The following is an 18,386-nucleotide window of genomic DNA, read 5'->3' as shown; positions in this document are numbered from 1 at the left end:
CTTCAATTCCGTCTTCACTGCATCAATTTTGTTGTTAACGTCTTTAATTTCGTTCCGCACTGTGTCAATGAGGCTTCTGGTTTTCGTAAACTGTTGCATCATCTTCATCATTCCATCCAATGTGACTGGAGTTGCACCCGTGTTGTCCCATGTGCGATTCGTATGAACTTGACCAGATCAAAATCTGCTACCAAACCATCCATTTTAGACAAAGCTTATGAAAATCGAATAAGGTGTTTTCCAAAAAGCCAAAGAGACTTTAGTTCTGAAATATTACAAGAACCAGGAACATGAGAAAATTGTCGAGATGGACGCTGTGATCAAAAGGACTTTGTCTGGCCATCAACTATCAAGAAGGTTCTAGCAAAGCTAAATATAGATCTTACAAACAAGGGTATCATCGGAACTTTCCACAGGGAGAGCCGGGAATCCAGTATCGATGTCAATTTGTGTAGCCTTGGAGTAACACAAAAAATGGACTGAAAAGTACGCGAGGATATACCCACAGCGACCACCAAGCGATCTGATACAGCATTGGTAACAGGACATGGTTTGAATATGTGGAATATATATATAAACGTGTGAAGGTGGAAAACAGCGATCTTTCACAAGGACGTGTCCGTCGAAGAACTCATATTTGAGGGCATCCTCTTCAACCTTAATGCGAACGAGTTAACGGTACTATTAACAAGGACGTGTAATGTGGCCAATGGGAAACCGAGAAACGGTCGCCGGGTGTAAGATCCGCTCTTAAAGCCTGCATTGAGGAACTTTGCCACAAAGACAACGCGAATTCTCGAGGAGACGCCTACAGAGTTGGCATGGCAAAGACAAAAGGCTCAGCTGCACCACCTGAAAGCTGTCCGCAGAAGATGAAGGTCACCATCGAAAGGTTTTCCCTGCAACATGAACCAATTTTCGCCGTACAGTGAGGAGGATGATCACAAAGAAGAAGCTCGAATTACCGACAAACAGCTGATCGTGATGGCGAAAGCCATAAAAGTGAAGCGATACATGAGAACCAGGATATGTTCAGAACGATTCGATAACTGGAAGCAACAGAAGCTGATGTTCAGTTGTGTAGCTAGAAAATTTGGTTTGGGGGGGGGGGGGTGGTTTGACGAAAATCGATGATTTTTAAAAAATGCTTTAATATAATGCTATTTGCTAAAATATTGAAAGTGCAGAAACAAAAACAGGTCAGCAGTTACCATTCCATTCTACAAATAAAAAAATAAGTAATAGCTTTCATATCACCATAGATAACTTGCATGTATAAATTGTTGTAAAATCAAAGAATATACACTTTTAAAATGGAATATATGTTCGACAACTTTTCTAACAATCAACATCACATAATTTCGAAACCATCAACTTTGAAGGTTGGTCGTCAAATGGTATACACTTCCCAGTGTTCATGAGCTCCTATCTCATGCTTCCCTGTGCGTCTATTGATTGCATTTAATCTGTAGGCCGGCATCGCCTGGGTACTACCGTCTTCTGTAGTAGCAGCGAAATGAGAAGGCGCGAGTGAGCATGAGCGCTATAACTCTATCGTAGACGGAATTGAATAAGTGAGGGGCCCGCACGGCTGTTCTTCAACGAGACAGGATGTTGTGTTAAACCCAACAAGCCACCCTGAAAACATCACGTTACGAAGAATCCGGAAGAAAAGGCAGATCGGAACAATCGGCTAAAGCCCACGTAACGAAAAAAGAACTACGATTAGAAACTTGGCACATCGAACTGCAAGTCACTTTGCATCCCTGGATTCGAACGAATCCTATACGATGAGCTGAAAACTCACAATTTTAAAGCCGGAGCATTGTATAAACTTTGCTTGGCGTGACAGAATGTGTGGAAAAGCGGGCATCGAGCGGCTACATTCTATTAGAGTTGGAAATCAGCTTCCTAGAACTAAGCAAGACGCGCCAACGCGTAATCAAGTAGCAGACGATCAGCGAAAGGTTGTGTGTGGATCAAAGGCTATTTCTATAACTACAGCATCGCGAACGTGCACTGCCCTCTCAAAGCGAGACCCGAGAAGATGCATTTTACGCGCATTTGGAGCCCGTGGCAGAATCTCAAGCTTCTCATCAGCGACATGAACGCCACCCTTGAGATCACCTGATTAACAAACTAAGAAGCAAATCAACCACGTTCTAATGAACGGAAATTTCTTCTCCGACATAACAAATGTGATGCCAAATCTATATTCAGCAGTGCGAATATAGATTTGGCATCGCCTACATGAAGGTCGGGATACCGAGGCGATGAAGCATCTGTACAGAGTTACGAAAATTTTACGAGTAGGTAAATCGCTTGAGCAAAGGCTATGTACCACAGGACGACATAAAGAGATACTAATGGAGAACTTCTCACGACCTAGTGTAAGCTGAACGGTAAGTGTATTATGAAGAACATCGAAATAGCAGTAGACGACGAGAGGGATTTATTTCATGGACTTGTTGATTTTTCTCGGTGAAAGTCAACAAGTCCATGAAATAAACATGTTGCGGTGACCATAAAATCTTATATTGACGAGAGGGATTGTTGCAACTAGTTAACTAGTTAACGAGCAATCACATTGCTGAAGGTGTTCTCCCAAATTCGTTGTCACCGCCAATCACCGTGAGCAAGTGAGTTCGTTGAGAAAATTGGCATACTATGCCCAAATACGGATTTCCGGACAAACGACAATAGATCGAGTGATGTGTCATGATTATTAGAAATACTTCAGGGTCCTTTTGAAACTCGGAAAGGGCTACGGCAAGGTGTGATAATAAGAGCGAGATCTGTTCACTTAATTGACAATATTTTTAGTTTTCATCATTTCCAATCCTACTTAGTGGCTATTCAAATAATTGATAGTACAAAAGATAAACAAATGCTCATAAAAACTGATTCTGACCTACTAGATGCCAACGGAAAACGCCAGATTTGTCAACTTCAAGATTGTCACTAAGAGATTACAAGATCCGATTCCCACAATTTACCAAAAGTCCCCATGGTGTTTAAAACATTATGTTCTCAATGTAATGATCAGATAATAAACTTCTAAAATTATTATTTAAATATAATTTTGTTTTTGACATTAAAAATGTCTTACTCCACTATCTGGGGCTAGGTGTTATTCTAAAATCTAAACTATCTCCCATGTAACGAAACTATGTAAGGTTTGCACGCTTATAACTCCTATATTACTAGATGGATTTTAATCATTCATACACCAACCGATTCAGAAACACCTAACTTAAATATAGGTAATAATTTAATATCTCCCCAATAAAAGTAGACTTTTGGAAATTGGTAAACTTAAAAAGTTCACAAATAACGGGAAAAATATCATTCGTGAGGCAGATTTCTCAGACACAGCCGTCAAAAGAGGGCAGCTTAGTTGCTCAATGAAACACGAAAAGTCATAAATAGAAGCAACGCATGTCCGTTTAAATCAGTTGTTGCTCTTATCCCACACGAGCAACGTCGTCTCCGGGCGATGTAATAAGCGCTATCGATTTTCGGTAACGTTGGCATTTGCACACACTCGCACCTAAGTGACTAAACCATATACCATATTAGTTTATAAATAGAGGTGACGCGTACCCGTTTGAATCAGTTTTTGTTCTTATGTCGAACGGGTAAGATCATGGCTGCAGCGTCTGGGCACTACAATAAGCGGTAGACGCTATGCATTTTCGGCAGCGGTGGCCGTGTGCGGATTTGTCGGGTACCAGCATGGTGTCACAGAATGATTTGCAAAGTGGGTGGGCGGGGTGGTTTGGATTTAATTCAATACGGTGTGTGCTGCTTAAGAGTGTTGCGTTTGAAAAAAATATATTTATTTTTATGCATGCGTGTGCGTTGTAACTTGTTAATCCATGTTTACGGCGCTTTGTAGATGCGTAGGGTAAAGAGCCAATTGGTTTTCATGTTTCATATTTCGGTTATATGTTTTTTATCAGTAAGGCATCTGACAACGTGCTTCTGTAGTTATTGCACTGTTCAGCAGCGTAGTATTTTATATAGGAGAGCACACTCAGGTTTTTTACGCGGATTTTGAAATTTACGCGGTTTTCATTAACGCGTTTTTTTAAATTTACGCGGTTTTCATTTACACGGCCTGTATCCCCTGCGTGAAAAATCTGAGTGTAATTGCATCGGAAACAATCACATTCCCAGCAGAACTTCTTGTTTTCTAATTTCAAACACTTTTGTTTCGTACTGCACACAACGGAAAATTTTAAAACAGAACTTACCGTCCCAGCAGCAGTTGAAGCGGGTGTTCTTTTTCGATTCAAATTCAAGCCATGTCTTAAGCGTTACTGGACTTAAAATTGTTTTCCCAGTTTAACCAGTCAGAATATCTGTCCTACCCTATGTATTTAAAACACAGTTCTAATTGCGTTTTAAGGTATACAACAAATACGGTTGGGTATACTAATTTAAATTTTAAAATAAATCTGTTTTAAATTATGAAACAAACCGCTGTACTGAAGATATAATTATGCCAGTCCTATTACCACATAAAACACCTATATAACATAAAACGCTGCAGAATTGGTTTAATAATACAATGTTTACACTACAGAGTTAGAACACGTTTTAATAATTAGCAACAAGAAAAATGTCACCAAGATAGCATAAAAACCCGTTTTAACTGGTGGTGCGAACGTTGCATAACAATGTAATTTATCAAATAATTTCATTTTTCCACCACTAATCGATCAAGAAATACTTACACTTAAGATTGTTTACTTAAGTTCATTAGTACATTATTGAAAATTTAAATGGAAAATGAAATTTCATATTTTATGGAGAATCTGTATATTTCCGTTGGCGGGCGTGGGTTTCCTCATCACAGCTCTCAATATGGAGCTTTTCTTTTGAATATATTTTCTGGACAGACCAGCCTATTTTTACTAGATGGATCAGCCAAATAATGCCAATCACCTAGTGAGATACTTGATTAATTAATAGATTACCGTTAAAAGACCTTCAATAAATTATGTTTTAATGGGGAGGGTATATAGCAACTTGTAACATGAAAACAGGCGAGTGAACAAGAACGTGTGTCGATATGTGTGATAGATAAAAAAGCTATATTTTTAATGTCACCGTGGTCGTGTCCTGTACACAACCCTTTAATTTTTTTTAAATTAAACTGGTCATCACCAATAAATTCTGGTTTGGGGGGGGGGGGGTTAACCTCCAAAACGCCCCTGGCTACGCCACTGCTGATGTTGCTTCCGATGCCGGGAAAACGTGAAGATCTTTCAGCGTAGTCAATATATCCACTGTTATTGGTACTGTTAGAGAGAGTAATCTTGAACAAGGTAACCAAGTACACGGACCGTGAGAACGGAATGAGGTTCCGTAGTCGGATTCACAAAGATCACATGAAAAAGACTCAGCGCGCTGAATAGTTGCCATGTGATAATTGAGTTTGCAGTGGCCGGTTAAAGCCCTGGTCAGCATACCGCAGTGGAGCTTCGAAAAATGTAAGAGATTTTTCGAAACCATTGGGCATGGTTGTTCTAGAAACGCCTTTGTTTGGCGACACGTTTGTAGATTTCTCCAATAATTGCGGTGCTCGGACGAAGCCCAGGACCGTATTTTTTCCCTAATCCAATTTGTCGAAATTGGCAGCGCGGGCTCAGGACCAACGAAGTCAATCGCTGAACCTGCCCTAGCCAATTCGTCAGCCCATTCATTTCCAGTAATACCGCAATGTCCGGGCACCCAGACAAGGTAGATAGTGTTGACAATGCTTAGTTCTTCGATTTGGGTTCGGCACGCGATCACTAGCTTGGACCGGGATTTGTCTGAGCTAAGGGCCTTGATTGCAGCCTGACTATCGGAGCAGAAGTTTATAACTCTGCCGGACAAACTCAGTTGAAGGGCCGATTGCACCCCGCACATAATCGCAAAGATTTCTGCTTGGAATACAGTACAGTATCTACCTAGTGAGTGAGATTGTTCCAATCTCATTTCACGACAGTAGACACCAGCACATCCCTCCATCAGAGAACCGTCAGTGTAACAGACTACTTGCGTTTGTTGTTGTCTTTCCATAAAGCCAGACAACCACTCCTCTCGAGAGGGAATCTTCACATGGAATGTCCTGTAAGGAAAACCACAAGTGAGTGTAATATCGCTGGGAGCAAGAATATCTTCACCCCATGTAACCATTTGTGACCACAATCGTGTATGACTGGTAGCAAGATCAACATGATTACTGTTCCAAAGCTCAGTAACCTGCAGTCTGTATGCACATGATAGTGCTTCTTGTTTTAAGTGTATATGTAATGGTTTGATATTTAGAAGTGCCTCAAGAGCAGCAGTCGGAGTCGTGGTGAAAGCACCAGTCAACGCCATGAGCCCCATTCTTTGCAGATGGTTTAGCTTTGACTGGACTGTCACCACCTCTCCCCTCTGCCACCACACAAGGCATCCGTATGACAGTATTGGACTACAATTGTCGTGTAAATCCAATAGATGTATTTAGGTTTGAGACCCCAGGTCTTTCCAAAAGTTCGTCTGCACTGCCCGAAGGCCATGCACGCTTTCTTGACTCTGAACTCAATGTGAGCAGACCAATTCAGTTTGGAATCCAATATGACTCGAACGTATTTGACTTGATCTGCACACAGTAGCTCAGAATCAAAGAACTGCAAGGGACGAACCCCGGTTGTTATTCGCTTCTTCGTGAAAAGAACCATTGAAGTTTTGCTTGGGTTAACTGATAGTTTAACTTGTCGACACCACTGTTCGACAGCTCTTAATGCCTGTTGCATTAAGTCAAAGATTGTTCCGATGCAAAATCCAGTAATTAGTATTTGGTAATCGTCAGCAAACCCGTAGGTTGGAAATCCAAGCTCATTGAGTTTCTTCAACAAGCCGTCAGCTACTAAGTTCCATAACAAAGGTGACAGAACGCCGCCCTGAGGACAACCGCAAATACTCAACTTCCGTATCTCAGCCTGTCGCAGTGACGAGAAAAGTATGCGGTTACTAAGCATTGCGTTTATCCAATCTGAGGTACATGCAGGTATCCTATGACCGCGCGTCGCTTCCAGAATAGACTGGAAGGACACATTGTCAAAAGCACCCTCAATATCTAGGAATACACCCAAGCTAGATTGCTTGAGCGAGAAGGCTTTCTCAATGTTGTAAACAACATCGTGAAGCAGAGTGATCGTGGATTTCCCACACTGATATGCATGTTGCATTTTGTGCAGTGGATATTCAACTAAACTAACGTTCCTGATGTGATGATCGATTATCCGTTCCAAAGCTTTCAGAAGAAAAGAACTTAAGCTGATAGGCCTCTTGGCTTCTTCATAGTTTGAGCGCCCCCCTTTGGGAATAAATCTAACAGTTTTTTCTCGCCATGCTTTCGGGATATACCCGGTAGCAAGACTGGAAAGCAAAATCTTTTTCAAGACATGTTTAAGAATATCAAATCCCTTTTGCAGTAGCACGGGAAGTATTCCATCTTTTCCGGGTGATTTGTATGGAGCAAAGCTGTCAACTGCCCACTTGACCGATTCAGTGGAAACCAATGTGCGTGCTAACGCCCACGAGTCCGAATCACCAGAATGAGATCTGTGAACATTGTTCAACTCCGGATCGATACAACCTGGAAAGTGTGTGTCGAAGAGACAATTAAGAACATCTTTTTCGTCCGTCACATAAACACCATCTCTGGTTTTTAAGGAGTTCATCTGAAAATCATTCGATTTGGAGAGAATTTTATTTAATCTGCTAGCCTCGTTCAGACTAGAGACATTAGTGCATAGGCTTTGCCAGCCAGCCCGTTCTGCAGATCTAAGACATTTCTTATATGCACAACGAGCTGACCTGAAAGCCCTGGAGTCATCACGCTGACGCCGGTTCCAAGCTCTTCTCATAACTTTCTTCATTCTTTCAAGCTCAGCCCTCCACCAAGGGGATCCCCTAGTCGATTTAACAGTACGAAGTGGACAAGCTTCTTCGTAGGATGCTAATATGAATGAGTTTGTCGTATCCACGACGTCATCTAAGTCGTCTAGTTGACTAATTGTTGGAAAATATCCATGAAATTTAGTCGCCAAGTTTTCCAAAAAGAGGTCCCAGTTTGTAGATTTAGGATTACGATATGTCACCACATTGAAGGTGACATCAAAATGATCGAAAAATATATATTTATGATCGGATAGAGACGGTTCAGTTTCATTTGGAACCTGCCAATTTCCCAGCTCATGCAAAATTCTATCAGAGCAAAGTGTTATGTCTAACACCTCCTCCCTCCCAGACTTCGCAAAAGTTGGTCGGTTTCCCACATTCAGAATATGGAGATTTGTACTACTTATGTACTCCATCAGTTCAGAGCCTCTCAGATTGATGTCTGAGCTGCCCCAAATGATGTGATGAGCATTCGCATCACTGCCGATAATGAGCGGAAGCCCATTTCTGCTACAATATGATACAACGCTTTTGAAATCATCAGAAGGAGATGATTCGTTATGCGGTAGGTATGCTGAACAATATATATATATATATATATATATATATATATATATATATATATATATATATATATATATATATATATATATATATATATATATATATATATATATATATATATATATATATATATATATATATATATATATATATATATATATATATATATATATATATATATATATATATATATATATATATTGTCTACGTTTCCGACAGTCAGTGTAACTGTGATAACACAGATATCGCGAGTTGTGAGCTGCGATATGAGACACGCGTCAATAGCCTTATTTGCAAGAATGCAAGCACGAGGCATTTCACGTGGGTTAGTCATGCCTGTCTTGTTGTAAGCAATGAAGGCAGTGTTAAGTAACTTTCCAAAATAGAAGTTTCCTTTATGGAAATACGGTTCTTGAATCAATGCTATGGAAGCTTTACCTTCCTGCATGAGTCGAGATAAATTCATAGTTGCTGTACGTTTATGTTGGAGATTGATTTGTGCTATTCTAACCATTGTTGATTAGAGAACTGTACATTTAATCTCCAACACAAATTGCACTAGAGGACACCAAGCGAGTTGGGATGTTAACGCATTTAGCGAGCCATATCAGGTTTAAATGGGACATGATCATTTGATTCCCACGATTTGCGAAGAAAATAATGGTCCACTGTGTCAGAGATTCGCATAACACAGTAAGGGCAAAACCCAAAATGCTCCGTGCGCGACTGGCATATTTTAGACCCTCCAGTCATTAAGTCCTCGGCACGGAACTACACCTTGACTTAGGGTCTCCTACTTTCAGTCGCCTCCTACGACATGGGAGCAGGACTCCAGTGGCTCAATTCTAGGCCGGATACCACACGGCCTCTGGGCACATCGAAATTTGATAATCGAAACTCAACAAAACTTCACTACCATCAGCCGAGAGTCTCAGCAAACCCCCAGCCAACAAAAATTCGACAAAATTAAGTGGATCATCGGTGAAAAAAAATCGGTGTGTAGAGCGACCGTTCCGCTGCGTAATGCAGCATACTGGGGAGTTCGCCCAACTCTTCCCAGGCTCCGTTCGCCATTGAGAATATTTTAAACCCCCTCAACAATTTTACCCACACACCTAGAAAAAATAGTGTAAATTTACGTATCCTGACCCTGACATATACGAGCATCAAAAATGACTTAGTTTTACGTTTGATTTTAATTTTACATGACGTTTAATTTCGTAAATAGTGTAATTTTACTCCACATACAGCGTTTGTTCTGAATGGTAGGAAGTGTAATTTTATGTCATTGCGCATGTAAAGTATATGTTTCATGTAAAATTAAACGGAACACGGTAATGTTCCGTCATTTCGTAAATTACGGTTTGTTGAATTGTGTCATGTTTGCAATTACGTCAACGATAAAATTCAGATTTTTTTGGTGTGCATAGCACGGGTCGCATGACACTATGGAATTGGGGTTCCCTGTTTGGTAGATTTTTACCACTGAAACAGGTAGTCCGTAGTGTAATTCTTAGCCGGTTGAAACAACCACTACCGACACTACACGGCTTATCTAGGCTGTTCGGTGAAAGAAGCTGACATTGAAGAACAGCTTCCATATTTAGATGGGCGAACAGCCGCAGAAGGAAGGAAGGATAACGGTAGGAGAGGGATTGAGAGGGATTTGGGCTAAGCGCTTATTTAAAGGCGGCGCTGGCTCGCCTTGTCAGGGCTGCTTTAGGGCATGTGGTATTTAGGCCTAGAACGCATAGGGCCCCCTACCTCGTCCTACCACACCCGCAGTCAGCCCCCGCTGCTGGTTCGGGTCGCGAATCACAACTAGTTGCTATCGCGATTAAGCAACTCATTGAGATGGCTCGTGAAAACATTAACTAAATGGCTCACAGAAACGGGAGCCAAATGGTTCACGGAAGTTCTCCACTGCGATTAGTCTAATAGGTGTTCGGAGCTAAACGCCTCTAATGTATCATTTTGTCTCAAGCCCGATATAACGCTTCGATGCAGTCTCGTGGTCCGAATAGAAATGTACAGTAACAAAACCATGATTTTCACTGTGGCAGTACAGTAATTTTACAATAATTACGGTAAATTCTAGTGTTATGATACAATATAAAAACAATAAACTTTACCGTTTCTACAGTAAATTTCACTGTAAAATCGACTTTTACAGTAAAAACGTTTTTAATCCACCTAACAGTGTGATGAGACATTTCTTATAACTCTTCGGATATTATATCGTTTGAGAACATTTAGAACATGATGCTTCGCGATGTTTTTGATAACACATTCTACATGGGATAGTGGCAGGACTCAGAGAATCGCTCAAATCAGCATAGGACAACATCAGTGCTAGAAATCTCAAACCAAATCAATGGGAAAGCGAAAAATGGCCCATAAAATAGACATAGCAACGATTTATTGTTAATGCTCTGTTAATAAAATATCTAAATTGTGGTGGGAAAACTGAATTTTCCTAAAGGGGTTATATATTGTACTGAGCCAAAAAAAATCGATTTTTTTTTAATCGATTTGAAGTTTATACTTTACTCAAATTTCCAACGCGACTGAGAACTAAGAAATCAACGCTTTTTCTTGAAAAGGGCGATACTAGCAGTGATACCATTCAAAGAAAATCAACAGTGAATATTTCCAGACTTGGTTTTATTTCATATTTAAGAACTATTGTGTTTTTTACATCCTAGATTGCATGATTCAGTGATCGAAACCCAAAACTTCATAAAGTATTTGAATTCATTAAATTAAAATTTGTTTTTGCTATTGAAATTGACAAAATGATAGTATCGCCCCTTTGGCGATTGTTTACTTTTTCGGTGCCACCTATCAGCATTGAAGTATCGCCCTTACGTTTTTTATAATAACTACCGTACCGATTTCGTCCGTGTTTTTTCAATAGAGATCATTGTTACTATTTACAGCTGCTATCAGCTTGATAATCCTAAAAAAAATACGAAAATAACAGTTTCGCCTCTAAACTGCTAGCAAAAAAGTATCGCCCTGTTTGTTTGCATGGAGCGTGGAGGGTGAAACTTTAAATAAACAATCAAAAATATAGTTTCGCCCGTTGTATTTTTTGCTGTAGTTTAAGAGAGCAATATCGTAGAATCCAAATTTTTAGGTTAATTTGTTTCGTTTCAAAGCCCTCATTCGCATCTATGAAAAAAGCCCTATGTTTACATTTGTAAGTATCGCCCTTTTCACAAAAAAGCGTTGAAATGAAATCGCAGCTCCTGATATCACGCTATCTCTGAAGTGCATGCGTGCATAGTTTCAAATTTTACTTCGACATCGACTTTTTCTAAAGGTGACTTCCCAGTAGTATCCTTGGTTTGAATTATTATCTTTTTTACGTTGTAACGACATTCAATTAGCTAGAGATTACTGGGTAGGGAAAGTTATGAAACTTAGAGCCATAGTACTCAAGTGAGAGCAAGGATGTGAAGTAAACAGATCGGAAAACTAGAAGTGGCAGGGTCATTAGAACAGGCTTAATATCGTGCGGGCTTAATTTTTGCCTTCTGTTAATGAGGGTCAAGCTTAGGCAGAGTAACTACGAATCACCCGAGTTCACTAACATGTGTCTTGATAAAGGTAGACGGCAAAAATTAAGCCACGCAAGATCACCACTGAAAACCTGTCGACGATTAGCATCAATCTTAATGATGATTGCTGCTGTTCATCTCTGTTTGTCTTTTGAATACCGGGATAGATTTTTATTAGACTATTGTCACTGTTCTTACAGTCGTGGCGGGTTTGCTACATTGTGTAAGGCAATGGCTGTGTTTACTTCACATCCTTGCTCTCACTTGAGTACTATGGCTCTAAGTTTCATAACTTTCCCTACCCAGTAATCTCTAGCTAATTGAATGTCATTAAAACGTAAAAAAGAAAATGTGACTAACATAGTCGAAATAAAAAAGGAAAAAAAAATGAATTATTATCGCTAATCCTAATGCCAAAGAACAAATAAAAACCTCACGAAAACGAACCGTTTGGGAAAATCATCATCATTACTGGATTTTTCATTTTCACGAAACTTTTCGATAACCTTCCGTCACTTGCGTTAATGCACTGGGTGCACAGTGCTCTGAAAATCTAGCGAAATCGTCTTAGGGCACCAGCGGGTCTAATTCAGAGCTATCTGCGCGGCGAGTTAAATCTGCAAAGAATACTAAAAAATAATTTCTGTTCCATAATTTTCAGTTCAGCAATCGTGCTCACCGCAAGCCATGAAAAATAGACTACGTTGTGAAGTGATGGTCATTATTTATTAAAAAATCACGGTTAAATAAAAAATAAAACTATTAAAATTTTTAAAATAGTTTATAATGAGCATGAGCATGAGCATGAGCATGATGACCATACAATTCGTAGTTGCTACTCCGTGATTGACCAGAACAAGCGAAATTGCACAGAGAATCAATGAATGGAGCCTGGGAGTAGCTTTCCATTCTCAATGTGCACGTTTCGAGAGTTCAAAATTTTAAAGTGTCAATAACGGCGCCGGCCACGTCCTTACAGTCATCGGGGAAGGGAAGGAATGTTAGTGTAGCAACCGTTGTTATGGAGACCGTGTATACCTCTGCATCTCCACGGTTGCCACGGGAAGGTGGTTTTGTTAGTGGGATAGGATAAATAGTTACATAAATCGGGATTCACCTTGATAAGTGATATGATCTACGCAACTCTCATAAATGTTATCATGTGTTAATTGCTCTGGGCAGCCGGCTGCCGAGAATTTTTAAAAGATTTATCGTTTGTTTTATTATTTGGAAACTCGGCGTGAAATATGCAATTCAAACTCCGGACAGCCGGCCGTCGGGAGTGTTGCTTATATTTAATTGGGCAATATTTTTAAAAGATAGGGGACCGGCAAAGCTTATCAATTCTAGAACAACAAAATAGAATGTCATGCAATTGTTTTTACTGGGTCGATTAAAATTACAATGGATAAATAGAATTGTTAATACTTCATTGTATCTTACTTTTTTGGTATCTGAGTTTTATTATCGTAATCAAAAAGTGTTAATTGTATGCTTTCTCCATTAACGAATTTTGCTACCAATATCCGCGCGCGACATTATGCTATCTCTCGACGAATTGCAGCATTGTCATATAAAAGGGCATTCGGTAGCCGGCCGCCGGGAATCTGGGAAATTTATTCCTTGTTGTATTAATATGATTGGCGCAATAAGCAACATGAGCTAGACGGCTATGAGCAGCATTGCTTATATTTTAATAAATCGATATCGTTTAATTTTCTATCGCACGGCGAATTCTCGTAGTTTCTATCAGTCGTTAATTTTTCCGGGGATCCTAATAAAATTCCATAACTATATAACATATATTTGTGTACAATTTACTCATTTTTCATTTCTACTCATTTCTCAAGTCAGGTACTATAGCTAGAACTGCACACAAATATTGGTTTCGTAGTAAAAGCAGGATTTTTACTACTACTGAATTGCGAAAATAATAAGAAAATAATGTGCAACTGTGTTACTTCCAAGGCAGATAGATGTGTGAATAGAATGCCAATTCTAAGCAATGGTTATTATGCCAACTACTAGTTAAGTTAGTTAAGAAAGATAAGAAAGTACGTACAAAAACATAAGATAGTTGACAGTATTTTAGTACTAAAGGGAGACACAGAATATAGAATCCGTTTTAAAGGAAAATTAAATCAAACCCTTAAATTACGACAGAAGGAAAACAATATGGTGTATATCCTATGTTGGGGCGGAAATGAGAAAGGAAGAGCCGAATGTATGTGTACGTTCATTACAGGGCATCAGTCTAGGGTACAAATATCCACACAAGCGATTTGGCGTCTTGTGACAACTGAAGCTAATAAATAATAAATGAATGAGTCTTCAGTTCAACAACAGTGCTACATACCAACAAGATAAAAGTAAAGAAAATACATCCATGACACGGCAGTAAGAATCCATTAGATCCATTCGTGCATCAGTCACTGGCTGCCACACGCCATTCAAACCGACCACGCTTAGACAACACCGTTATCAATATTCCAGCAGATTTCAGCCGCTAGTACAAGAGCTATGGATCCATCATTGTTCACTAAAAGTACATTGAACACCTTTACCACTCACATACATTTTAAAACAGCACGCAATCAAAAATAACGTATAGTGATGAAACATTATGCCGAAACATCCGATAAAATCGTTTCACATAGTATCAACAGTATGGGTCCGACTGTCAGTCTGTAACCCTGTTAGTGCGACCACTCCCTAATGCAACCAATCAAGGTGCATAACCCTATACAAAAAGACTCCTGTGAACCCGGAAAAGCTTATTCTGTGCACAAAACCTCGTGCAGATTCGTCTCGCGTATAAAACAGAAGCGACTGGTATTAACTTGCATGTGCAAACTAAAGGCCCTAGTATAAAGGTACGCAAAGAGTGTGCAGAAAGTGAAGCCGAAAAAAGTCCACCTATCGAGCAAAACTAGAACCCAACTTTGCTGCAGAGGTATCAGAGATGCATTCCAATTGTGCTCGATAGGCAGGCTCTTTCTGACTTCACTCTTTGCGCAACTGTTCTCTATAGACTGTGGTGCAAACCTGTGAGAACGCGTATTGAAGAGGGAAGAGAAAAAGTGCAAAATCCTATAAGAACCCTCTCGCCATGACCCCCGTACGACCACGAAGCACGGATAGGAGCAAAATGAAACATGCAAATGTATGTGAATTACAGATGAAACATCTTGCTCTTGCTACACACAATCTTAACGCAGCGGATCAGAGCTCGGGTCGAACACGCCCCAAACTAGCTTGCAGCCCAGCACACCTGGCACAGATTTGATTCGGTTCATAGGAAGAAAACACCGTCACCGAACGTTTCATAAACACCATTGTACACACATACACAGTCAAGAGCAGAGCCGCTCGCACCCCTCTCCGACAGAGACTCAGAGACCCAACATGTCCATTTTTAAAGCAAAATCCATTCGAACATCCTAGCACCCAAAGTAAACGTGTATAGACACATACAAGAACATCCTCACCCGTACATTACGCATTTCTTCGTTGCTCCAGTCGGAATCCAAGAAGTTTAATCCACCTGACCTTTTCTACGCATAAAAGAACCCAAAAGTATCTCTCACTTTTCTCGACAACTCGAGTGCGAGTGAAACACAAAACTCAAAACTGCCTAATCCGAACCTAAAATTTTGTAATAACGAAATAAGTACTTGGCAACGCTGGGCAGAACAGCGTATACAATTTACAAACACTATCAATACCTCGATCTGTTGCTCCTCTCAAGAACACTGGAAGAGAAAAACGGAATCACAACTTGATGCCACTGTTACCAATCAGTCAAAACAAAGTTAATATAACAGCGTGCTAGCAACCTTTACCCTTCCCCATTTTAACAAAAGAACAATACGCAATCCGATTTCAGCTCTTCAACAAATTCCGACGCACACGCGCATTCTCGTAGAATAAATATTAACAATAATAAAGTAAAAATACTGAACATAAGCAACAAATCAGAATGTCCTCACCGGGATCATGTATTCAAACTGCGTTTGATATAACTTTTCCTCCATTTGTGGTAGTATCACTCCTCGCATCGTCTCAGCCAACACTAGCACGAGCACCGCAAAGCTTCGGACTTTGACGAGTAAACACACAGAATATGTGTGAATGGGTCTTAACGAAATCACTTGCACTAACACATATTACTGATATAAAACTGTTAAAAAAATCATTTTTGGCAATTAACAAGCGTTAAAAGCCACTAGACTTGATGGTGTCTGACTAATATAGCACTTTCAAAACACATATCACTTATCGTTTAGCCCGAAAGGTATTGAAAACAGTGAGATATCGCGCGAAAAACGGAGCTCGCTAATTACGTGACCTAACCGAACAGCCAGTGTTGCCACCTCCCATGTAATGTATGTTTCCTTTATTCTACCGAAACTTCCGAAAGAACACACCTTTGCCCAATCAGTAGCGAAGCTGAAAAATTTATTTGGGTCGAAGGAGTCGGTAATAAGCAGGCGGTATAGAACGTTGCAAATTGCCAAGCACCCGACTGAAGACCATATTGCTTTCGCTTGCCGTGTTAATAAAGCCTGCGTTGAGTTTGAGCTGGGAAAGCTATCGGAAGAGCAGTTTAAATGCCTGACCTACGTTTGCGGATTGAAAGCAGAAAGCGATGCAGAAACCCGTACGCGGCTGCTTTCCAGGATTGCGGAAAAATGAATGTCATTAAGCAGCGATCTTCTGATAAACGGTTCAACATACGGGATCAGCCATCTTCGAAGCCTGCTGCACATGACACGAGAAAAAAAACCTGATACACCGTGTTGGTTTTGCGGTGCATTTCACTACGTACGGGACTGTACTTTCAAAAACCACAAATGCTCCGAATGTAAGCAGTTTGGACATCGTGAAGGCTACTGCAACAGTTCAAAAAAGTCACAACGTTCATCGAGAAAGGGTAAGCATTCGGTGGCCAGCAAAATGGTCGTCGTTAATGTGTGCAACGTGCAGAAGCGGAGGAGATTCGTTTCCGTTGCCCTTGATGGAACACAGGTTCGTCTTCAGTTGGACACGGCTTCCGATATTACCGTCATCAGCCAGCAGATCTGGAAGAAAATTGGCAGCCCAAGGTTGTCACCAGCAACAGTAAAAGCCAAGGCAGCATCTGGAAACATTTTGCCACTTGATGGTAAATTTAACTGTGACATCACTATCGGCGAAAACACACGCACGCAGATAATTCGTGTCACCAAGAAACCACTACACGTGCTTGGATCTGATTTAGTCGATAGTTTTAATTTGTGGTCCATACCAATGGATACTTTTTGCTGCCATGTTACTAGTACCCCGTCCACCAGTGCAACTCTCAAAGCTATTTACCCAAAAGTGTTCAGCGAAAAGCTCGGGTTGTGCAACCGGACCAAAATTAAATTTGAGGTACAAGAACAGTGCAACAGTGGACAGGTTGGAAAAACTCAATATCATCACACCGGTCGATTATTCAGAATGGGCAGCGCCGATCGTCGTAGTGCGCAAAGCAAATGGCAACATTCGAATTTGCGGAGACTATTCAACAGGTCTAAACTCCACTTTGCAACCTCATCAGTATCCACTGCCACTCCCGGAATACATCTTTGCCAAGCTGACTAACTGCAAAATATTCAGCCAGATTGATCTTTCGGACGCTTTTCTACAGGTGGAAATCGACGAACAGTACCGTCATTTGCTGACAATTAACACACACCGTGGTCTTTACCACTACAACCGCCTTCCACCTGGTGTAAAGGTAGCACCTGGTGCTTTTCAGCAGCTCATCGATACCATGCTAGCCGGCCTTAAGGGCACTTCTGGTTATCTCGATGACGTCATCGTTGGCGGTGAAACACAAGAGGAGCACGACCGTAATTTGGAAGCAGTTCTTCAGCGGATTCAGGATTTTGGTTTTACCATCAGAGCCGAAAAGTGCAGCTTCAGTAAGCAACAGATACGCTATTTGGGCCATATATTCGACCGACGTGGTAAATCCTGATCCAGTAAAAGTTGAGGCAATAACCAAGCTACCTCCTCCCACTGACGTTTCAGGTGTTCGCTCTTTCCTTGGGGCGATCAATTATTACGGCAAGTTTGTGCCTAACATGCGACAGTTGCGCTGTCCACTCGACAACTTGCTGAAGTCGGAGACAAAGTTCGTCTGGACTCAGGAGTGCCAGTAAGCGTTCGAGCGATTCAAGCAGATTCTCTCCTCGGGACTTCTGCTGACACACTACGATCCGAAACAAGAGATTATAGTATTAGCTGACGCATCATTCGTTGGCCTCGGAGCAACCATTAGTCACAAAT

The 18,386-nt window shown here is 40.6% G+C and overlaps 1 protein-coding gene across 1 annotated transcript; it reads left to right on the top strand.

Moving 5' to 3' along the window:
• Nucleotides 1-906: 906 nt before the first annotated feature.
• Nucleotides 907-18,075, top strand: LOC131675974 (uncharacterized protein K02A2.6-like). The gene is made up of 3 exons (XM_058955092.1): nt 907-1,080; nt 16,944-17,235; nt 17,552-18,075. The coding sequence occupies exons 1-3, from the start codon at nt 907-909 to the stop codon at nt 18,073-18,075; spliced, it is 990 nt and encodes a 329-aa protein (XP_058811075.1).
• Nucleotides 18,076-18,386: the final 311 nt, after the last annotated feature.

Source organism: Topomyia yanbarensis, chromosome 1 (assembly GCF_030247195.1).
Source record: "Topomyia yanbarensis strain Yona2022 chromosome 1, ASM3024719v1, whole genome shotgun sequence".
NCBI classification, from domain to species: Eukaryota; Metazoa; Arthropoda; class Insecta; order Diptera; family Culicidae; genus Topomyia; species Topomyia yanbarensis.
This window is presented reverse-complemented; position numbering and strand designations above follow the sequence as displayed.